Source organism: Polypterus senegalus, chromosome 7 (assembly GCF_016835505.1).
Source record: "Polypterus senegalus isolate Bchr_013 chromosome 7, ASM1683550v1, whole genome shotgun sequence".
Lineage (NCBI taxonomy): Eukaryota > Metazoa > Chordata > Cladistia > Polypteriformes > Polypteridae > Polypterus > Polypterus senegalus.
This window is the reverse complement of record NC_053160.1, coordinates 110242953-110268250: the sequence shown is the minus strand read 5'-3', so window position 1 is coordinate 110268250 and position 25298 is coordinate 110242953. Positions and strand designations below refer to the sequence as shown.

Sequence of the window (25298 nt, the reverse complement as noted above, 5' to 3'; positions counted from 1 at the left end):
GCTGGCCAGTTTGAAATCGATGGCAGAGTGACGGACGCTCAGCAGGCTCCTATCAATTATGGAGAATCCACTGCATCCGCTGAACAGGATCATCTCCAGACAGAGGAGCAGCTTCAGCGACAGACTGCTGTAACTGTCCTGCTCCACTGACAGACTGAGGAGATTGTTCCTCCCCCACACTACTCTTCAATTACACCTGGGGGAGTAAACGTTAACATTATTCAAAGTTATTGTCTGTTTTTAACTGCGTTTTTATTACTGTTTAATATTGTTTTTGTATCAGTATACTGCTGCTGGAGTATATGAATTTCCCCTTAGGATTAATAAAGTATCTATCATTTATCTATAACTAGTAAAATACATGCGCTTCGCAGCGGAGAAGTAGTGTGTTAATGAAGCAATGAAAAAGAAAAGGAAACATTTTGAAAATAACGTAACATGATTGTCAATGTAATTGTTTTGTCACTGTTGTGAGTGATGAGTGTTGTTGTCATATATATATATATATATATATATATATATATATATATATATATATATTACACACACACACATAAACATATATATATACATATCTATACATATACACATATATACATACATATATATATATATCTACATACATACACACACATATATAAACATATATATACATATACATACATATCTACATATATACACACACAGCTATTTCAGATCAGTGCAATACGCTGCTTGTTAAAACGGATAACTCCGCTCTTACGTGCAAGTCTGCGTGGATATTATGAACTATCGATTTGTTCAAGTTCTATTTAAATTTTAAATAGAAGGAATTTTTATTTAGTCGACAGAAATATCTTTGGTAGGAATGGTAAAACAGACAGGAATATTATTCTGAATAAATCAACTCAAACCTTAAACAACTTATAATATTTTGCTCTCCATAAAAATATATCCTGTCTAAATTATACAAGTTAGAAATAAAGTAAACGTTAAAAGAACAAACATTCAAATTTCTTTACTCTTATGTAATTTTATATAAAAATAAACTTAGATTTTAAATATCCCAAAAGATTTTGCTCTCCATAAAATATATCCTGTCAAAATTATACAAATTCAAATATGAACATGCTGCATAACAAAACCTAGAAATATAAATAAAATGTGTTCCTTTCAGCAATAACAAATCAAATCATTCAGTTGTCTTTGCTCATATGTCATTTTAGAGCTGGACGCCTGGCATCTTTTTTTGGCCACAGGTTCGTTTATGTTTGGTGTGAGGTTCTGTGTTGTGGAGATTCTCAGGATGGATTGCAGGTGCTCATCAGTGAGGTGACTCCTGTGTGCTGTTTTGTTAGTCTTTATCACTGAGAAGAGCTTCTCACACAGATATGTGCTACCAAACATGCACAAGGTTCGAGCCGCATGTAGACGGACTTTTTGTTCTTCAAAGTCACCAAAGCGCCGTGCAAACTCAGTGCGCTCAGTTTATCAGCAAAGTGCGATTTGGGAACACCGTAGTGACGACTTGGTTTAACATTACTTGGCAACAGGGAAAGTGGGGCAAATTGCACTGGTGCATTTGTGTCTCCCATAAAAGCAGCTTCACTTGAAATCACTTTGTGATTGTGCACGGTTAAAACGTCCGCTGAAGTGTCAGATTCTTATTTAATTATGCTGCTTTCTGTATCTTCTGCATTGCATTCAGGTTACCCTGATGTTTTGTCTCATAGTGCCGTCTTAGATTAAATTCTGTAATTACAGCCACATTAGCTCCACAAATGAGACACACGGGTTCAGTAAACATATACTCAGCCTCCCATCGGTTTTAAAGGCTCTATTTTCAGAATCAACTTTTCTCTCAGCATCGTGTGAGCTAGCCGCAATAACTTGCAGCATCATAAGGTAGACTTGATTAATGCGGTAAGTGTTGCAAGGCAGCTGAAGCGCTGCATTATGGGATCTGTAGTTTATTGTGTTACCAGCGCTTCATATACCGGGCTTTAATAACAATAATACAGTATATAAAATGATCTCGGGGCGGATATAATTACACCCGGGCGGATGTGGCCCGCCCCTTGAGTTTGACACATATGGACTAAATAGAACTTGAAAAGATATATTTTTCAAATGTGATCGCAATTCAGATAGAGTTGACGCACTACAGCCTGCATGCCTCAATAAGTCATCCTCCTCGCTCTTACTTTTTACCGCTCATCTAATGAATACACTGAGTATGGCTTTACCAAAACAATCATTGATGGCTAATAAAGTATCCATTATTCGAGTATGTAGATCGGGTTATATATATATACATATATATATACCCGCGTATCGCAGCGAGAAGTAGTGTGTTAAAAAGCTAGAAAAGAAAAGGGAACATTTTAAAAATAACGTAACATGACTGTCAATATACAGTATTTGTTTTGTGAGTGTTACTGAGTGTTGCTGTCATCAAGGATTTGATTATCATTATTTCTTTCAATCAGGTTCGTATTTGTAGGATGTGTTGTGTTCAAGTTACATTCCGTGTTTGTCAATCGTTGTAAAGATGACAGGTTTCATTCATCGATTCGTTTCTTACTGCATCAATAAACAGCTCGTCTTCTTCTTTATCTGAGACCTGACACACTGCATGCACGGGTTTTTTACACTGTCTTCCTTTAGCGGGACATTGACTTTTTCCAACGTGTGCTTTGTTTTGGATTTATGAATATGCTTGTATGTATCAGACGCTTCATATTTTTGCTGCCTTTTCAATTGTGTAATTCGGTTTTTGTTCAGCGCTCTTTGGAACTGTTGCTTTTTATCTGTGCACTGCGTCAGTTCACGTGAGCCACTCGGTGTACATGCATCGAAGTTTCCCAGCTGTGCTGGTGCCATCTCGTGCTATGTCCATGGCTGTATTTAATGTTACCTTAGTCCTGGCACTTAAAACTTTCTCGCAGTTTCGCTGAGTTTGTACCAAACACCTCCCTGACCATCTCATCTTCCTCTGCATAAGCACAGTCCTTAACCCGTGAATATTTAGTGGAGTTTGCTATTGGATTGCCGCTGACGGACGGCCTTATATGGGCAGGCACTAAATTACAAACGCCAGCGGCAGCCTGTCTATGAACTTAATTTAAAGTGTAGGTTTACATCGTGCTTTGTTTCCGAAGTAGCAGAACTCATGAATATGGTTGTATATGTCACTTTCGCCGCTTCTTACTGTTTCGCTGCCTTCTCAATTATATAATGCATGTTTTCTTCAGCGCTTTTTTGAGGTCTTCCTGGTTTTCTATGTACTGCGTGATTACGTGGGAGGCGTGATGATGTCACACGAAACTCCGCCCCCACGGCGTTGAAGCTCATCTCCATTACAGTAAATGGAGAAAAACTGCTTCCAGTTATGACCATTACGGGTAGACTTTCGATATAAAACCTGCCCAACTTTTGTAAGGAAGCTGTAAGGAATGAACCTGCCAAATGGAGAATTAGTGATGAGTGAGTGAGTGAGTGAGTGAGTGAGTGAGTGAGGGCTTTGCCTTTTATTAGTATAGATCTATCTAATGAGATGTGCTCAGATTTGCTTTTCTTACTTAAGAGTCTGGCAGCTGCATTCTACACTAGTTGCAATCGATTGATGTCTATTTGGGTAGTCCAGAGAGGAGTGTGTTGCAGTAATCTTGGCAACTAAAAACAAAAGCATGAACTAATTTTTCAGTATCTTGCAAAGTTATAAAGGGTCTACTTTTTGCAATATTTTTTAAGTGAAAAAATGCCTTCTTAGTAATCTGATTAATATGTGATTTAAAATTTTGGTCAGTGTCAAGAATTAACTCTAAATCTTTACCTCTGTCTTAACTTTTAAGCCTAAGGCCTGAGTTATACTTCATGCAACGCGACGCATGCTGCAGCAGACACTCCTGCTACACAAGCGTTGTAGTTTTCATACTTGCACGCGTATTTTATGTTAATCTGGAGGGTTAGGGTTAGGGTTTATTTTAGAGATTATTTTTCTTGAGCAGGGGTTTAACAAAGTCTTAAAGCAGCCTGGGAAGACCCCCATATCTAATGATGAATTTACTATGTCAAGAACACTCTCAGCATATCAGATACTACTTTGAAAAAACTTGTTATTGGGTGAAGGACGCAGGTGAAGGGTCTCAGTTGAGAAATTATTTTATATAAATCGGGTAAATCTATCCTGGTGAAAGAATTTAATTTGCTTACAATGGAATACTGGGGTTGACTGGGATCAGTATTGGGGAGGGGGGGGGTGTACTATATTATTTCTAATATCATTAGTTTTCTGATTAAAAAATATAGCAAAAGTCTCACAAGTTTCACTGGAAGTTTTTTCGAAGGTATTCCATTGAGTGACTTGGGTTTAGCAAACGATAAATTGTAGCATTGTTATTTATAAGTTTAGAGAAATAGCACCTCCTCTCAAGATGGACTATATTGTTTTATTCTGTTATTTTACCGTATCTCATAGTGGATCATAAATTTAGTTTTTCCTCCATTTACACTCAGCTCTCCGGCATACTTTCTTTAAATCTGACACTCTTTGTGTCTTCCATGGTGTAACAGTGCTGGAGGATTTTTTGACTATCTTTTCAAGAGCAACTATGTCAGTGGCAGCTCTCACTTTAGTATTACAATTTTTCACTTTACTATTTACATTATTATCACTATTGTAGTAAGCATTACAAACAGAATGATTGCTTAAAATGTTTATAAACTTTGAAGCTGCAGATGAATCAAAGAAGCGTTTTTTAACAATACTAAATAGAAAGAGAAAATGGTCTAATAAACTGATATCCATGATCTGCCTCACATCAACTTTTAGTCATTTAGTAATCACTAAATCCAACATGTACTGTCCTTTGTGTGTTGGCTGACTAACTTGCTGGCTTAGATCAAAACAGTGCAGGAGGTTCATGAATTCTTTTGCTTTCGGGTCACAATGATTATAGATATGAAAGTTAAAGTCACCAAATATTGCAAACCTGTCATAGCTGGTAAGTATAATTGACACTAAATCTGAGAATTCCTCAAAGAAAGACACATTATATTTTAGATGTCTAAACACAGAAAATACTAGAGACTGAGAAACTCCATAAATAACAATGGCAAGATACTCAATAGACTTGAATGTACCAAAGCCGACATCCTCACACTTTAACAGGCTCAAGTAAATATTCGCTGATCCGCCACCTTTCTTACCTTGGCGATCTGCATGAGTAAAACTGTAATACGGAGGCACAGATTTGATTAAACCATCCACACCATCAGAGCTAACCTACTTTTTACTTGATGCTATAAAATCTATTTTCCTATCACTAATAAGATCGTTGATGGAAAATGTCTTGTTGGTTAATACGCTAACGTTTAATAAGGCCATATTTAAAGTCTCAGAAGAGCAGAACTGAATTGTCGGAGTGTTACGGCTGTTCAAAATGGTAATTAAGTTATTCGTATTAGCCCCACTGTTTTTATAGTTTTAATAAAGTGCACCTCTAGAGGTAAAATAGTAATTAAATTACTCGCATTTATGCCAATCTCTCTATATTTTTTACATGAACTGAGGTTGGTTATTAAAGTATGTCATGTCCTAGCAAGGCATTATGGTAAGAATTAGAATTAAAAGTACATAGTTAAGAGAGATGAATTACCTTAGAGATGTTTTCAGAGAGGACCTGGGCACCTAATCTATTAGGATGCAGACCATCTTACTGTCTTATCTAACTGTAAAATGATTTTGATAAATGTTTATGCACCTAATGTTGATGATAAGGAATTTATACAAAATTTATTTGCATCCATTCCCAATCTGAACACTCAAAAGTTATAATGGCTGGGGACCTTAATTGTGTTTTAAATCCACTTTTAGATAGGACTTCCTCCACAGGGGGAACAGTATCTAACACTGCAAAGATAATTACAAAGTTTATAACTGATCACAACTTATCAGATCCCTGGAGGTTTTTAAACCCAAATTCAAGAACATATTCTTTCTACTCACCAGTACATCATTGCTACTCAAGGATTGATTACTTCTTTATAGACAATAACTTCTTGCCTAAGATTAAATCTTGTAAATACGATGCTATTGTTATTTCTGACCATGCACCTATAATCTTGGAGTTAAAATTACTAAGCCCCACACACTCACCACGCAGATGGCCTCAACCGCTTCTATTAGCTGACGAGAATTGTACGGAATTTATATCCAAACAAATCAAATTCTTTCTAGAGACAAATACATCCCCCGAGATCTCTGCAGGAATTCTCTGGGAAACTCTTAAGGCCTTCTTAAGAGGACAGATTATCTCATATCTTTCCCACAGAAATAAATCCAAAGCCAAGAAAGTAGCAGAGATAAAAAGCGAAATTACTAAAATAGATGAAGAACATGCCAGACTACCAAGCGAGACTCTACATAGGAGGAGGCAGGCTCTGCATTCAGAATTAAACCTCTTGACAACTAAAGAAACTGAACAACTAATTTACAAATCCAGACATCATTACTATGAACATGGAGAGAAGCTAATAAGCTTTTAGCTCAACAAATTCACAAGCAAGAAGTGCGCAATGCAATCTCGGTAATTACTAACACGAATGGAGATAAAATCATCGAACACAAAAATATAATGCACACTTTCAGAGACTACTATAAATCCCTATATACTACTGAGTTTAAAGAAGACAATACACAATCTAATGCATTTCTGGATACATTACAGATACCACAAATAGACGCTATTAGTGTGGAGGAACTTGATAAACCTCTGGCATTATCAGAATTACTAGATGCTATAAAGTCACTCCAAGGTGGAAAAGCAGCAGGCCCTGATGGCTACCCTGCAGAGTTTTACAAGAAATTCTCCGCTCAGCTAGCTCCCTCCTATTAGCAACATTTACAGAAGCCAGAGATAACCAATCTCTTCCACAAACCTTTCGCCAAGCACTAATCACTGTCTTTCCAAAACAAAATAAGGACTTATTACAATGTGCATCATACAGACCAATTTCACTTCTGAATAACGACGTTAAAATACTCTCTAAAATCATAGCTAGAAGGATGGAGAAAGTGCTCCCTCGTAATATCACAAGACCAAACTGGATTTATTAGGGGCCGACACTTATCTTCAAATCTTCGACGCCTGTTTAATGTAATATACTCACCAACTAAATCAAACACCCCAGAAATATTATTATCATTGGATGCAGAAAAAGCATTCGACATGATTGAATGGAAATACCTTTTTATTACATTGGAGAAGTTTGGGTTTGGCCCAAACATTTGTGCATGGATTAAATTACTATATACTAACCCAGAAGCTTCAGTTTGCATCAACAACATTTGCTCAGACTACTTTATACTAGAACGTGGCACTAGACAAGGATGCCCCTTGTCACCACTACTGTTTGCATTCGCCATTGAGCCACTGGCAATACATTGTCGAAATACTGATCAGATAAAGGGGATTAGCAGAGAAGGACTGGAACAGAAAATCTCATTATATGCAGATGACATGGTACTGTATATATCGGACCCAGAAAATTCTGTGCCTGCAGTCTTAGCAGCACTCACAGAATTTCAAAAGATCTCTGGTCTCAGAATTAATCTGAATAAAAGTGTACTCTTTCCAGTGAATTCTCAAGCATATAATATTAGATTAGACACCCTACCTTTTATCATTGCAGAACAGTTTAAATACCTCGGGGTAAACATAAAGCTCTTTATCAACAAAATTTCGCAGTCTGCATGGAAAAAATTAAACAAGACTTGCATAGATTGGTCAACCCTTCATCTCACACTATCTGGAAGAATTAACACTGTTAAGATGAATATTCTTCCTAAGCTCCTTTTTATTTCAAAACATCCCAATATACATTAATAAATCATTCTTTAAGCAATTAGATTCAACAATAACCTCATTTATTTGGAATTCAAAACATCCACGCATCAAAAGAGCGACCCTACAAAGACAAAAGGCAGAAGGTGGCATGGCTCTACCTAACTTCCAGTTTTATTACTGGGCAGCAAATATACAGGCGATAAGAACCTGGACACAAATAGAAGAACATACACAGGCTTGGACCGCAATAGAAGTAAAATCCTGCAGTACTTCTTTGTATTCCTTGCTCTGTGCTCCAATAAACACACGTTATCGGCAATACACTAATAACCCAATTGTGCTCCACTCACTTAGAATCTGGAACCAATGTAGAAAGCATTTTAAGACGGAGAAGCTTCTATCTGTGGCACCTCTGCAAGAGAACCACCTCTTTCAACCTTCACAAACATATGCAGTTTTAATATCTGGAAAAATTTGGAATTAACTTGCTTAGAGATCTTTATATAGACAACGTCTTTGCATCCTATGAACAATTACATTCCAAATTTAACATTCCAGCTACACATTTCTTTCACTATCTTCAAATCAGGAACTTTGTTAAACAGAACCTTCCAGATTTTCCTCATCTTGCACCCTCATCCATGCTGGAAAAATTATTGCTCAATTTCAAGGAGTTAGACTCCATCTCTACAATATATAAAATCCTTTTACAATCCCTTCCTTTCAAAGATCCAAGAGGACACTGGGAAAAGATCTCTCAATTAATATATCAGAAAAGGAGTGGAAAGTAGCAATGCAGAGAATTCACTCAAGCTCCATATGCAAAGCATACAATTATACAACTCAAAATTATATATCGAGCACATCTGTCTCGACTAAAACTCTCCAAAATGTTTCCAGGACATGATCCAACCTGCGAACGTTGCAACCAAGTCCCAGCCTCACTAGGTCACATGTTCTGGGCCTGCACCAAATTAACATTATTCTGGACAAAAATTTTTAATTACCTCTCAGACAGCCTTGGACTCACAATCCCTCCTAACCCATTAACAGCTGTGTTTGGGGTTCTTCCAGAGGGTTTTAAAGTGGAGAAAGACAAACAAATTGTGATTGCATTCACTACACTGTTGGCACGCAGACTTATTCTGATAAACTGGAAGAACCCAAACTCTCCTCTTTAAGTCAGTGGGAAACTGATGTGTTATATTATTTGAAATTGGAAAAATCAAATACTCAGTTAGAGGATCTGTACAGACCTTTTTCAAAACATGGCAGGATCTAATCAGTAATATTTTAAAATAAGTTCATAAAGCACAGAGAATTTTTAATTTAGGTATGTTTACAAGCCTTAAATTTTACGTTATTTGGCTTGCTCTCTCTCTCAGGGGTGGGGATCGATCTGTTCTTAGCTCAGTTTTTCTTTTTGTAAAATCTTGATTGCTTTGCTATGGATTGTAATAAAATTAATAAAAATAAAAAAAAAATAAAAGGAAGCAGACCATCCCGCCGGAAGAAATGCGGCCTATCCCAGAAGAGATCCCAGTTGTCCACGAACCCAATGTTTAGTCCCTCGCATAAGTCTTTCAGCCAGATGGTAAATTCCAGCAGATGTCTGTAGTACTCATTTAATCTTCTAACCAGAAGTAAAGGACCCGAGATTAAGATTCTCACAGCCGGGGTCGTCTCCTTCTTGGCTTTAATAAGTGCTGCAAAGTCCGCCTTAAAAATCTCTGAATGTTGGTATCTCTTGTTGTTTACCCCAGCATTTATTATGATGATCCCACTGCCCTGTTCTTGTGCATCTCAAAGACTTTCGGCACTTTTCTCATAACATCACAAGCACCGGGAAAAACAAGAAACAAACGATTTCAGTTTAGGGCAAGAGATGTTTAGGCCTCATACAATAGAATCTCTGATCACAAATGCATCACCCATGGTTGCCAGCACAGTGGGGGAGAGAAGAGGGTCGAACTAGTTCTAGGTGGAGATGTGATGTGATCTAGCCTTAATCCCCAGCCTGCATAGCTGAAACAGGTGTTTTTATTCAATAATATAAACAATGTAAAAAAAAAAAAAAAATTATTACATTTAAATGTTGCTGTCAATGAGTTTAAAACCCAAGCTCAAATGCCAGTCAACAGATATGTGTTCTTGGATGGTGCAGAAGTAAGAACTGCTGCCTTACAACTAAAAGGTTCCAGGTTTGAGACTGGGCATTCCGCGTTTTGAGTAGTGAGCTACTATTATTATTACTTTAATATAATAAAAACATATGTTTGATTTGACCATCCAAGAATACATGTCAACTTTCTGACATTTGAGCTTGGGTTTTTAAGTCATTGACAGCATCATGTGAATTGAATGATTTAAAAAAAATTTTTATATTCTTGGATGTGTTTCAGAACCTATTAAGAAGGCTAACAGAATGTTAATTTATCTAACACGATGTGTAGAGTACAAGTCCAAGGCGGTTATGCTGAAGCTTTATAACGAACTGTTCAGGTCTCACCAGGAGTACTGTGTATAGTTTTGGTTTCCAGGCTACCAAAAGAACATAGCTGGAAGAAGTCCAGGGAAGAGCTCCTAACTTGATTCCAGGGTTACAGGGGATGAATTATGAGTAAAGATTAAATCAGTGATAAAATAATTATTTCCTTTCGTTATCACTAGTAAGTCTCATAATTGTGGAAGCCACATTTTCTTAAATCAAAATATTTGCTGTTTCAAAGTGTTCTTGGTAGAAGAACAGACAGGGTATTTTTTAAAATTTATAAAAAATAAAATAAAAATCCTTCACTTTAGAGCACAATTTTTTATGGCAAATGAATAAATACCATGATTGTGAAGAAATAACTTTAGTTTTTAGTTCCTAGAAAAGTACTAAACTTATCCTCTAATAAAATTTAATTAAACAAATTTAAGAAGATTATATGTCCAGTTTGATTTTGTTAGCAAACATTGAACTTGGCTTTAGATGAAAGAGCTCATGTTTCACTAATATACTCAAATAATAAGGTGCCACAGTATGTAGTTGTACAGTATTTTCGAAGATGGAGAAATTGCAGAAATGTGACAACTTAATATTAAATTAGTGCCAAAATAACAATGACATCAAAATGCATTCTCAAGAAATCAAAGTTAACTGTAAAAATAGGATAATAAAACTAAGAGAGGAAGTGCCAAATACCAATAAAAGAGTGTTAAAGCAATATTCCAACTAAATATTTTGTATATATATATATTTTTTTTTAATCTGTTGCTTACTCCCTATTGTTTGTTGTGATGGCCAAGAAAAACTTTTAATTTTGTAATTTACCATTAAAACATAATTATACAATGGGGGTCAATGAGAACCCACACTGAACAACAAGGAAAAAAGTATCAAAATGTCCATGAAAAAAATTGGTAACTCTTTGTGTTGTATAATTCAACTCAGGTATCAGCTGTATGCTCACAGTGACCCAAACGCACACATTTTGGTTAAAATAATATTAAATAAATCTCTTAGTTTGCATTGGTCCAGGTTTGCTCCATGTTCCTTGGCAGCTTGAACCCAGAGCAGTTGATAGTTATAACCAAGCCGGGCAAATGAGGACACAAACAAATAGAGATGAAGACAAAGTGCATTTGTGATTTTATTCTCAAACAGTGCAAAAACTGCATTGTGGTCAATAAATAAAGTGAATAAATAATACATGATAACTGGTCTGCGGTTGGTTGGCACCCTGCCCAGGATTGGTTCCTGCCTTGTGCAGACCCCCGTGATCCTGTATTCAGATTCAGCGGGTTAGAAAATGGATGGATGGGTGATAACTGGTGCTCTTCTGTAAAAGTTTAAAGTCAAATCAATAAAAAAAGTCCATGAGTAAAAACCAGAATAAAGCCATGCAGTCATTGGGTTCTACAATCCATGTGCCCAGCTCACCCTGTTCAGGTCTTGCAGCACGTTGAGACACCAACAGCCACAGTCTCCAACTCCGGCTCTCGCCTTGACTGACTCCTTTGCTGTCTGCCATGATGCTCCAAGCCTGACCTTCCATCCTCCTAATGCCCTTTTGGTACCTACTGGGATCTCAAGAGGGAAGAATCACACACTCTTGCTAGCATGATCAACCCCTAATCACCCCACTAAACATCCCGGGGTCGGCTGAGCATACACACTGATCGAGGTAGCACTGCACAATTTTTTTTTTATTTATCTAAAATGCATATCACCACGGACTTCTCTCATCACAGAACTTTTGAATTTAAGGCCCACCTTCCCTCTCATTCATTGGTTAGGAATTACACAATGCCATGTGTATTGCTTTTTGTAGATCAATACTTTAAAAAGAAAGTATTTTGCTTTATCTCCAATGTAACCATGTAAAGATAAGAGTAATTGAGTATGATTACAATTTATGAATTTTTTATTTTGAATTTACAGATATCTACTTTTGAAAGCAGGTTTTACATGTTGTCACAAGAATGGACAGGAGACGTAAAAAAAAAGGTTTGGGACAACCACCCGTATATTATGCCCTGGCTGCAAAAGGGTTAAATTTTGTAGAGTTGTCTGGTTTAAAGTCCAAAACAGAACTAATGACATGTGGCAAAGATGGCGGCTTTAAAGGTCTGGACAGGAAGTGATGTCATCCTAGAAGTGTTTTTTTTTTTTTAATATATGCAAAAATCCATTGAAAAATACTGTATTTTTCTTACAGAAAGCACATTTTGATATGGCAGTTGTCAGAGTTTCTACAGTAAAATGCTTACAATCTTTAGAGGTCCTGAGGTTTTGGAATATCATAATAAGATACATTTGAAATGTTGTAACACTCTCTTTCTGTTAATCCAGCTGCATATTTCTATGCATATAGGACATTGTATTTTTATAGTTTGTATGGCATTGTTTTGTGGTTTTATGTCATTTTTTTATTATTTTAAGCAACTGTACAGTGTTTGTAAAGTGAAAGTGCTCTGCATTAAATTTAAATTGATTCGATAACAGGCTGACTAGATGGATAAGTGAATTAAAGTTACCAAGGGCCTTGTGTATAAAACTTTGCTTAGATTCCATACTAAAGTGCTGTGTACTCTTTTTCTTTCTCTTTCAGCTGCTCCCGTTAGGGGTTGCCACAGTGGATCATCTTTTTCCATAACTTCTTTTCCTCTGCATCATGCTCAGTTACACCGATCACCTGCATGTCCTCTCTCACCATATCCATAAACCTCCTCTTAGGGATTCCTCTTCTCTTGCCTGGCAACTCTATCCTTAGCATCCTTTTCCCAATATACCCAACATGTCTTCTCTGCATGTCCAAACCAACGCAATCTCACCTCTCTGACTTAGTCTCCAAAACGTCAAACCAGAGCTGACCCTCTAATGCTATCATTTCTAATCTTGTCCATCTTTATCACACCCATTGCAAATCTTAGCATCTTTAACTCTGCCACCTCCACCTCTGTCTCCTGTTTTTTGGTCAGTGTCACCGTCTCCAACCCATATAACATAGCTGGTCTCACTACCGTCCTGTATAGCTTCCCTTTCACTTTTGCTGATATCATTCTGTCACAAATCACTATTGACACTCTTCTCCTCCCAACCCACTCTGCCTGCACTCTCTTTTTCACCTCTTTTCCACAGTCCCCTTTACTCTGTATTGTTGATCCCAAGTATTTAAACTTATCTGCATTCGTCAGCTCTACTCACTGCATCCTCACCATTCCACTGACCTCCCTCTCATTTACACATATCTGTTCTGTCTTGTTCCTACTGACCTTCATTCCTCTCCTCTCTAGAGCATATCTCCACCTCTCCAGGGTCTCCTCAACCTGCTTCTTACTCTCACTACAGATCACAATGTCTTTAGCAAATATCATAGTCCATGGGGACTCCTGTCTTATCTCTTCTGTCAACCTGTCCATCACCATTGCAAATAAGAAAGGGTTCAGAGCCAAACCCTGATGTAATCCCACCCCCACGTTGAATGCATCTATCACTCCTACCTCAGACCTCACCACAGTCACATTTCCCTCATATATATCCTGTACCACTGTTACATACTTCTCTGCCACTCCCTGCTTTCTCATACAATACCACAAGTACCTTGTTATATGCTTTTTCCAGGTCCACAAAGATGCAATGCAACTCTTTCTGGCCTTCTCTATACTCTCTATCAACACCCTCAAAGCAAACATTGCATCTGTGTTACTCTTTCCTTGCATGAAACCATACTGCTGCTCACTAATCACCACCTCCATTTTCAATCTAGCTTCCACTACTCTTTCCCATAACTTTACGCTGTGGCAACCTCTTCCTCTGTATACCCGCCTATACTTACCCATTCCATCACCAGGTTTCCTTTTCCTCCCTCCTCCTCCTCCGTCTGTCCAGATGTCATGCTAAGCACCCTTCTTGCTGTCACCCTTACTACTTCTGCTGTAGTTACCTAGCTGTCTGGTAACTCTTCACTGCCACCCAGTGCCTGTCTTACCTCCTATCTGAACTCAACCTTGCAGTCTTCCTCTTTCATCTTCCACCATTTGATCTTTGGCTTAGCCCTCACTCACCTCCTCCTCTTGCTCTCCAGCGTCATCCTTCAGACCATCATCCTATGCTGCCTAACTACGCTTTCCCTACCATAACTTTGCAGTCTTTAATCACCTTTAGAATGACCCTCTTGCATAGGATATAATGTACCTGTGTTCATCTTTCTCCACTCTTTTATGTTCCTCCCTCTTCTTAAAATAAGTATTCACCACAGCTTTGCCCATCATTTTCACAAAATCCACTACCATCTGACCTTCTGCATTTCTCTTCTTGACACCATACCTACCCATCACCTCCTCATCTCCTCTGTTCCCTTCACCAACATGTCCACTGAAATCTTCTCCAATCACCACTCTCTTTCCCTTGGGTACACTCTCCACAACTTCATCCAACTCATTGCAGAATTCTTTCTCATCCATTGCACACCCAACTTGGAAGGCATAAGCACTAACAACATTCATTATCACACCTTAAATTTCCAGCTTCATAATCATCACTCTGTCTAACACTCTTTTCACCTCCAAAACACCATGATAGAACCATTTGAACCAACCTCTGATCCACCTAGCCTTACTTCACTTCAATTTAGTCTCTTGCATGCACAATATATCAACCTTCCTTTTCTCCATCACATCAGCTAACTCCCTCCCCTTACCAGTCATACTGCCAACATTCAAAGTTCCTACCCTCACTTCTACTCTCTTTACTTTCCTCCTCTCTTCCTGTCTCTGAGCACATTTTCCCCTCTTCTTCACCTTCCTCGGCCAACAGTAGCCCAATTTCCGCCAGCACCCTGTTGGCTCACATTACTGGTGGTAGCTGTTGTTAACTCAGACGTCGACCGAACTGGTATGGAAATCAATGTTGTCCGCATATTGATCTAGCAAAATTTTACACCGAATGCCCTTTCTAACTTAACCCTCCCCATTTATCTGGTCTCGGGACCAGCATGAAGAAACACACTGGTTTGTGCATTCCCTATGGCTGGTTACTTTATTATATATAAAATTATATATACAGTATACAGTAGGAGCCTCCAACACGTCGCTCGCGAGCTACCAGTAGCTCACCGCCCCTTTCCAAGTAGCTCATCGAAGGGTTAATGAATCCTACATAAATTTGAAAACTCAATTAGTCAAATTAGGGGTGGGCGATCTTTCCAAAAAATCGTATCACGATCCTTTTAACACAAAATCACAATCAACAATCTGAATTGCCATCTGTCTTTTCAATGTGGCATACACTTAACAGAACATCCAGACTCATCAAGACCTAAGTAACACTTTATTTTAAATATAAAACAAAGTTGAATTCAATTGTTCTCTCGTTCGCTAGCTAAGCAGAGCTATAGAATACGCCCAGAAGGTAGTGAGTGAGGAAGGCCCCTCCCTCTGGCCCGTTGCGTGGATCTCGGATTCTCGCAAATAAATCACTACTGCAAGCGAACTATGATGCATAGCGAAATGAGAGAAGTCACAAAATCAAACAGAATGTTCCAGCAAATTATAGAAAAAAACCCAATCTAAATCTGTTAAGTAGTTCTCTCATGAAAAGCAGAGAGACATTGGAATTTTTATAGGATATATTAGTAAACCTTCAAAATAATATGCAGTTAAAGTCTCAACAGCATTCTCAGCATTTCTGGAGCTTAGTAGAACCAGATACCTAACTATAAGAATCTTCACCAAGCACCTCTGAAAATGTCTGCTTTGTTTGGTTCTACATACCTCTGTGAGTCTGACTTTTCTGACATGAATGTCATGAAATCAAAGTTCAGAACAAGACTGACAGATGAACATTGAAATGACTCCATAAGAGTGAACCTAAGTGGCTACACTCCACCATACACCTCTCTTTTTGACTCCATGCAGTGCCAGTCATCTCACTAACTAAAAAACACATCACACATTCACCTGGGCATGTGAATACTCTTGTGAAGTGAAACAGTGACATGTAACAAAATGACAAATGAATAAGTAATATATGTGTATTTGTAATTGCATTGTTTTGTTTTGACAGCATTCATGTTTTAATTCAATGGTGTGAGATACACTAGAAAATGCATACAGACATACAAAATGTACTTTCAGGTGAACTAAATATGTTTTAATGTAAAATGTGAGTTGTGGACACCAACATTTTGTAAGTGTTGAGGCAAAACAAGCTTATTCAGTTTGTGTGGGTTGAAATATGCTATGAGAATAAATGTTAGAAAACACGAGTAGCTTTCAGCCATTTTCATTTTGTAAAAGTAGCTCTCAACAACAACATTTATTTATATAGCACATTTTCATACAAAATAATGTAGCTCAAAGTGCTTTACATAATGAAGAATAGAAAAATAAGAGACACAGTAAGAAACTAAAACAAGTCAACATTAATTAACATAGAATAAAAGTAAGGTCCAATGGCCAGGGAGGACAGAAAAAACAAAACAAAAAAAAAAACTCCAGACGGCCGGAGAAAAAAATAAAATCTCAGGGGAAAAAAGGTTGGAAACCCCCTGGTATACATAGTATAAAATATAACAGTAGTTATCAGTTAAGTGCCTTCTGTGTCTGCCTATTATACAGTGAATTCCCTGCCTAGCCACAGTATCTATGTTGTGGGTTCCCTGTCTCCCTATTATATAGTGCCTTCCCTATCTAGCTGTCTGTCTAGTGCCTTTCTCATCTATATGTATTCTCACTGCCTACTTGCCTTCCTGCAGCATTTGTTGTTTAATTAACAGGCTGTAGCATTTTTCATTTATTTTTTGACATAAATCTCAGAGATAAATATATAACAGTATATTGCAAATACTGTTATCTAGCGTAATATTATTTTTATTAACAGTATATTAATAATATAATATTATTATTATGTAGTGGCCTCCCAGTCTGCCTCCTATTATATAATGCCTTTCCTATCTGTCTGTCTGCCAGCTTACCTTACCTCTTCTTTTTTTTTCTGTGACCGTTTTGTATCTATCTAAAAAGAAAAAAAAGCTTTCTCCCCACGAGGGAATCAAACCTGGATTTTAACTTCAAATCAGTCCTGCTGTGTTCTGATTGGCTGAGCAGTCTGTGTCAACTATACATGACTGGTTCCCGAGGGGAGCACTTTGAGTAGTGAGCTATTATTATTGTTAGTAGTAGTAGTATATAATTAAAAGATATTTTTAATTTGAGTCTGTGTAAATTTATGATGAAAAACATATGAAAATAAGCTCTGAAGGGATTAAAGCAGACACACAAATGTGGACGAATCATTTTTTCAGTTACATTACTGTCAAAAAGTCTGTGCGAGTAAAACTAACTCCATAGAGATTGAGGTGTATGTGTGTGCACTGAACAAGATACCAAGAAGAAATGATTTACCCACATTTGTGTGTGTGCTTTTATCCACCCACACTCAAAGATATATTCAGTCATTTGCATACTCATAATGATGGAATCTCTTCCTCTTGAAGCATATGAAATTTTTCTTCTCCCTCTGGGTGGCATGGTGGCTTTGAGGCTAGGGATCTGTGCCAGCAATCAGAAGGTTGCCAGTTCGAATACCATAAATGCCAGAAGTGACTCTTCTCCATTGGGCCTCTGTGCTAGGCCCTTAACTTACAATTGCTCCATCCTTTGCATGATATTTATCTGCATCTAGCCCTCAAGCAGGTCCTGCTGAGGTGTCACCCTTTGCACAGTTGCACTATGATCTCAATTCAAGTGGTTTGCCATGTGGGGAGTGTGGCAACACACTGTAATCAGCACATGCTCCCAACCTCCCTCCCTCTCTCTCCCTCCCAGGGGTGACACATTAGTGTCATATTAATATAAAACAAGAAACAAAACTTCACTTGATATTGATTCACTGCCTAATGATCTGACACTGTTAGCATTATTTTATTCTTAATTTTGTGACACGTTTATACTGTATATATCGAGTTTATGTCACATTACTGTAATTATAAAGGCACTGATAAACAATTTGTCTTTTTAGAGTTAACTTTTGCAAGTATCCTAAATTTATACAGACTTACAGACTGAAATCAAATGTATGTTTTTTTTTTTTACTGTATTATATAATAATAATAGCTCAGTACACAAAGTGCTTGACATTGGGAGGACTCAGGATTCGAACCCACTGGTTACCACCTATATGGATCGGTGAGGCAGCAGTGTTAACCACTGTGACAGTTGCATGGATATCAAATATTACTGGTTGAAAATGAAACATGCAACTACACACATGCATGCAATTGTTTTTATTTTGCACCAACTGATATTTGGACTTCGGTTTTTACACATTCACAGCAACATGTTATTTGAACAATTTCTTTTTATTCTGTTTTATTCTTGAATAAATGCACTTGTTTTGTGATGGTATTTGATATTTGGACTTCAGTCTACATTTCACATCAACATTATATTGTTATTACTGTAGCAAGAAAATTTGTTTTGTTTTTATTCAAGAGTAAAACTAAATAAAAAGCATTTGTTCAAATGACATGTTGCTGTGAATGTGTACAGTCTGAAGTCCAAAAATTATTTTCAAATAAAGGTGTTTTCATCCATGTATTTGTTTGTGTGTGTTTCACATTCACGCAGTTTTGTTTAATATAATAAATACATTTCTTTTGAGTAACAGTCTGTCAATTTGTTTGTTGTAAAAGTTAATGCTAAACAACTGTTTATGTCTGTGTGTTGTTGTAATTACTCAGTTGTCACATAAGTAAAAGTTCACATTCAAACAGTTATATTTGATGTAATAAATACATATATTTGATTTACGTCTACAAGATCTAGCGTTTCTTATTACATCGTACATTTACACAGATAGTTGTAGACATGAAACAAACATGAAATGTGTATTTCATATAACAATATATCGTTATCTATATAATTCCTTACAACTCTTTGGTAGATAAAATCTCCCACACAGACTAGAGCTGAAAGTGAACATTCTGGCTGGGGGATGATAAATAGATGGTTAGTGTCAGGAAGGGCATATGCAGCTGGCTGAATGGAGGATGGATGAGTGCAGGTTGATTGCTGCTAATTGACTCATTTGCAAAACACAATGGCTGTCAGCAAACAAGTTTTCTTGCATATGTTAGAAAAAGTTGGGTGATCAAAGAGCTTTTTAGGGAAATTAGTGTTAAGGATATTGATTTTTGATTTGTGTTTAGGATTCATTTGTAAGATCATTTTTAGTTCCATTTATGGACACTAGGGGTCACTGTTACCCCGTAAAACCCACCAGACAGACGTCCAAGACACACTTGTAAAAAGCACCAAGAAGAATTTTAATATTTTTCTTCAATCACAGTGCACAAAGCACCACACACGCCTCAGTTATTCAATAATCACAATCCTCCACTTATCCCAGCATCTCCGTCACACTACCACCCAACTCCGGCTCTCTCTGCTGAGTTTTTACCAGTCCTTTAAGCAGTGCATGACCTGTTCTCAAGTAGCCCAGAAGTACTGTGGGCTTTCATCCTCATAACTCCGCAGTACTTCCGGGTTGTCGTAACAGTAGGAGTCTCCAGGTTCTTTGTGAGCTCCCCCTGGTGGTACCCACGGCACCCAACAGGGCTGAGGATACGGACTCCATGTCCCAGGATGCCTTGAGGGAATCCGGGGAGCCAATGCCTTCCAGGGGAGCTGCCACCTAGTGTCCCTGGGGATCCAGTGCCCTGAAAAGGCTGCCTTCCTCCATTCTTCTTTTCCAGGGACGTCCCGGCCGGACTGAACCGCCGGCCATCCCTCACACCATTTACAATTTTGGCACATTTTCTTAATACTTCTTTTCTCGTGGTTATCATACTGTCCCTGCAGATAGAACACCAGGTACATCCTGGGGGGGTTTTCTGTCTGAATTGCCTTTTCCAAGATTTTTACATTTTTATACCCTAAAGCAGTGGTTCCTAAACCTTTTTGATTCTCGGTGCCATTGCTGAATCTAGGTTTTCCCAAGGCTTATCCCACCCCCAATTAAATTAAAATTTGCAAAACAGCCAAACATTTTTTAAAAATAAATAAAACATGTATTTAAGGTCACAATAAAATGTAATTGAACAAATCCAACTTATTATAATTAGTGGGATTGTGGTGTAGCTGGTCCGGTGCTACAAAAGATTTGCGGCTTTCAAATATTCTTTTCACTGTTTCAGTCTCTGTGGGCATGATTGTGCAGCCGCGGGGAATTGGAGTAATTGGGAAGAATCGAAATTGCACGCGAGGGTGTGATTGTTCTCAATTGCTTAATCGGCTTCCTGTGCTGTGCAATTGAGATGCTGCCCTCATGGAGCCATATAAGAATGGCCCGCCACAGATGAAGAGGGGGTCGAGACGAAAAGGAAGGGAAAAAGGCTTATAGAGCGAGAGTGAGGCATTGAGGCAAAAGAAAGAGGATGAGCCAGCCAGCCAGCCAGCATGAATGAGAGAAGACTATGGGTTCAGGGGTGCCAGAATGAGCGAAGGGATGGATTGTGCCCACTGAATGGGAGAGTGGGTATGTTCGTGAAGGAGTCCACCCTAGGGATCTGAGGGACGAAGTGTATCAGAGGCTTTGCTTAATAAGTGCCTGCAATCCTCCATAACAGCCACACATATAAATGAGCACATTCATTTTTGGATATAAAAGTATCAAGGATCTCGAATGAGTCTTGTGCCTTAGCACCAGCAGTGATACTTTTACAATTTATTACTGATAAGTAAAAACTGATTCATTTTTAAAAATACATACGAGAAGAAATAGTTCAAAAACTTCACTTGACTTAATCACAACAATATACAGTTAAAAAAAACTCAGAAAACTAATTCAACACTAAGATTGCATGAAACTGACAGCTATTTATATACGTACAGATAAAGTTCGACAAACTACCAAAACAATCAAGAGATGTAATTATTGTAGAGCGCCATCTAGTAATCATTTGTAGAAGCTTCTGCAAACAGTTATTACTAAGTGAGTCTCTGGTTTGCACCAGGTCCGCCAAGTGTCACATACTATCACATTGAATTGAAAATGGAAATAATTTGGCAACCTCTGCCCTACAGGAATTTATTTATTTATTTATTTTGTGGGGATTTCTTGGCTTCTTAGGTAGTTAAGGCTGGTGGGCTGTCAAATAACTGACCTGTTAATAGCCATTGAAGCATTCCTGAAAAAAATAAATTGTTGTTGTTGATTTAACACTAATTCAAGAACTATGAGACACTATACTCTAACAGATGGGATGTCAATTTTATTTTACTTATTAATACTAGACTTTCATAATGAATATCAAAATCTTGTTCCTGAAAGGTTTCTTTCAAATATTTTCATTGTAATTATTGTTTGTGTTCTAGACTACATAAATTATTTACAGCATTGTATGTTATCTTCGACAAGTGCACATTTTTTAAGGCGTTGATTTTATTTGACAGGTAAACCGCTTCCTGGAAACATATTCATTGGTTGCAAAACATCTTCCACAAGAAACACTGGACCACCTTCAAGACATGTATTTAAAAGCTACCAAGAATTATACAGTGTTACGTGATGCATTTGCTACCCACAGTCCATTGAATTCCCAGGAACTGAAAAAACTTATTTCTGACTTCCATATTTATCTTGTCAGTGTGCAAGAGATGTGCAAGATTTCTTGGGCCCAGTTTCACTGTCTGCAGATAATAGTTGGCATAATTGTACTGGTAGGCTCCTGTGTAGTATGTTTTATTGTTTCTGAATTTGCAAGTATTGTTGAATCTTCATACAAAGAGCTACTTTACTTAGCAATTTTCACTGGTGCTTTTGCAAGTGGAACAGTTGCAATTTTTCAGTATTTTTGGTCAGAGTTTGAGGCATTTTCTATACTTGGTACATTTACTATTGTGGCACAAGTTGCTTTTCTGTGGAAATTCAATCATCTAAAAAATTCAAATAGATATTTTTTAAATCGCGCCCTTAACATCGCAAGCACTGCTTTGAAGGGTGAGCTGCAAATGACTAGCCCTCTTATTGTGTTTATGGTATTTCTTTTACGATGTGCCTCACTCTTCTCAGACAGTTATATAGTTGCAGAGGAGCAAGTGGTTTCTTTTCTGCTGTTGAGCCTTGGCTTATTCATTCTTGTGCATCATACCTGGCATGGTAACCTTTTACATTCATTTATTGATGGATCTAAGAATACTACCCCAGGTATGTCTTCTCAGCAAATGGCTTTTTTGAAGGAGAAGAAAACAATGCATGTTCTAGTGGCCTGTGTAGCACTTTTAATGTTTTCTCTCTGTTTATCTCATGTTTTCCATGGCTGCAGAGATGAACAGGTGATATGCACTCCTTCACTTTTCCTAGCACCCCTGTGTACCGTGCAGGATGTGCAGCTGCGAAATATTCACTATGTTTTGTCTGTGTGCTCTTTATTTACCTCTTACTATTTGGTTCGTCGATGGTTATGCCATTATGGCAATTTTAATAGCCACAGCCTTGCTGTTTTTGTGGCTCGCTTTGAGCTACCTTTGTTGGTTGTTTGCATCTGTTTGTATTGGGCTGTGAGCTCAACTCCTGAAGAAAGCTTTGTAAATTGGCAACAATTTATTAGACTGGCCTCATCTATTTTCCCAAGGGTGGCTTTTGTTCTCTTTTGTCTGGGCATGGCTGCAGTGTTCTGGAACCCTTTGACTGTCTTTGTAAAGCCTAAAGTATTATCAGAAGAAGGCCCCATCACCCACTCCTACAGAGCCAATGCATGTGTAAGCCCACAAGCTGAATTGCTACACCTCATTCCTCATATCTACCAGTGCATGCGACGCTCCTATCAAGTACCAAAGGAAGAGGGAGAATCACCCAAGGATGTATACTACCAACCAACAGTGGAAGCCTTTGGCTTAGGAACAGTTTACTCTGCTCCTATGCTTTTGATTCTGGTGCTCTTTCAACTGCTTCTGGCTTTGCTGCACCCCGAGGGTCTGGCTTTATCCTTCTTACTGATGCTTCTAGAGGCCTTTGCCATTCTACAAATACACTCTACAACGTCATCCTTACACTGCTCTCGTCTCTACTCAGGTAAGCGCTTTATAGTGCTAAATATTTAATTATTTCAAGCAATTGTTATGAAATATTCATTATTAATATTATTATATACAATCTCTGCTAAGATTTGCTCACCTTCCTCATTTGATTAGGTTAAGACTGTAGACTTGCGTTCCGACCCAAAATTTTGACACTGGGTTTTTTTTTTCTGTGATTACTACAGTTATATTTTTTCATCCCAGTTAGTCATGTGTTAGCTAGAATTAGTCTAGTTTCATTCCGTAATCCTACTGTAACACACTTGTGAACCAGAAATTACCACATAGGTTACTTTATGAATCAGTATTCCTGCTCCGTGTTTTTGCTATAACTGGAGTAAAATACCTCTGAATCTCATCCTTGTTAAACCTACTGTAGATTTATCTTTAATATTTTATTAAACTAGGAGACTTCGCCCCCTGCTCACTTCACTCGCCAACACCTGTGTGTGGTTTTCCGGATACATACTTGTGAGATTTTTTTTTTCTTTTCTTTGAATTGTTGCTATTTCATTAGTTTCACTTTAATTTCAGAACTTCTGTAAAAACAATATTTGGAATCTTTCGTGTCCCAATATGCTGAATCTTTTAAATGAGGTCCGTGAGGCTTGTGTTTAATGACTTTGTACCATAATTTAGGATAGGTTTCTCTGTTTGGAATTTCAGCACAGACAAAACGATCTACATCATCAGCAGTTAATAATTTTTTTTGCAAAGTAACCAATAAATGCATGTGAGTTAAACCCCGTTTTTGAAATTCTCTGACTTAAACTTCAAAGCCTTACAATATTTACATACTTCTGACATATCACTATGTCCATATATTCGATCTCTATTCTCCTTTTTATTTCTCCGAGTAATAATTTCTCTTTGTTTGCACTAATAAGATGTTTACTTTCTTTGTTTTGACACTGTCATTTTTTTCTGCTTTCATATTCTGTATCTTGCTCTGCATATTTTTCGTGCCTATGTTTTTTTTGAGTCTTTTGAATTCCAGTTTTCATTATCTCTAACCTGCTCTGCATGTGTTTGGCCCCCTTGTTTTATAACCTTTTTATGACGTTTTACTTTGTTTTCTACTCAGTCTTTTATTTCTTACCTCCTTTTTTCCTGGTTTTTTTTTTTAGTTACCCCTGGTCCGTGGTGATTATTTTTCCTTTTTCGAGTAATTTCCATTTGTTTGCGATACTGTGATCTTTACTTTCTTTTTTGTATACTTTCTAATTTTCCTAGTTTCATATTCTTTAACTTTCTCTGCATGTGTATCACGCCATTTTTTTTTTTTTTGAGCCTTTTGAATTTCACCGCTTTCATAATCTGTAAAATGCTCATCATGTGTATAGCGCCAACCCCTTTGTTTGGTTAATCGGAGCTACAATTTTAAAAGCTTATTTTTTCTTCAATGGAATCGTTGCTGTTATGCGGAACCACAGATTCTCATAGCGTATGGTCCATTATTGTGTACATGCACGTTTTGTGCATTGAATGATCCAAAGGCGAAAAGACTTTGTTTTACATTCTTTGCCTTTTATTTCTGACCTCAATTTGTCCTGCTGTTTTTTCAAATTCACCTGGTTCTGATGATTACTTTCCTTTTGTTTGCATCAATTCAATCTTTACTATTATATAGGTGTAAATAAAATCTACTTTAACAATCGCCGACTGTATAACCCCAAACAAAACTTTCTAGCACCCTCTTCAACCCCTCCTCCCATGGGTCTCACCTCCCGCTTACCGCATCAATCAGTACCCAGCTATCAGTCTTCCGTGCTGTACTCTGCCCTCCCTCGATCGGACCTAACAGTCACTTAAAACAAAAAAGGCTTCAGCTTGGCTGGGACTCTACAATACTTTTGAATTTTACTGCTTTCATGTTCTGTACCTTTCTCTGCATGTGTATCG

General features: G+C 37.6%; 1 protein-coding gene across 1 annotated transcript in view; it reads left to right on the top strand.

The window, feature by feature from the left end:
- The window catches only part of pigo (phosphatidylinositol glycan anchor biosynthesis, class O), a 232297-nt gene that overhangs the window by 160427 nt on the left and 46572 nt on the right, over positions 1 to 25298 (top strand). The window contains exon 8 of the mRNA XM_039757965.1: positions 21771 to 23391. Within this exon, the coding sequence (XP_039613899.1) occupies positions 21771 to 23391 (1621 nt within the window). The remainder of the gene's footprint in view (positions 1 to 21770; positions 23392 to 25298) is intronic.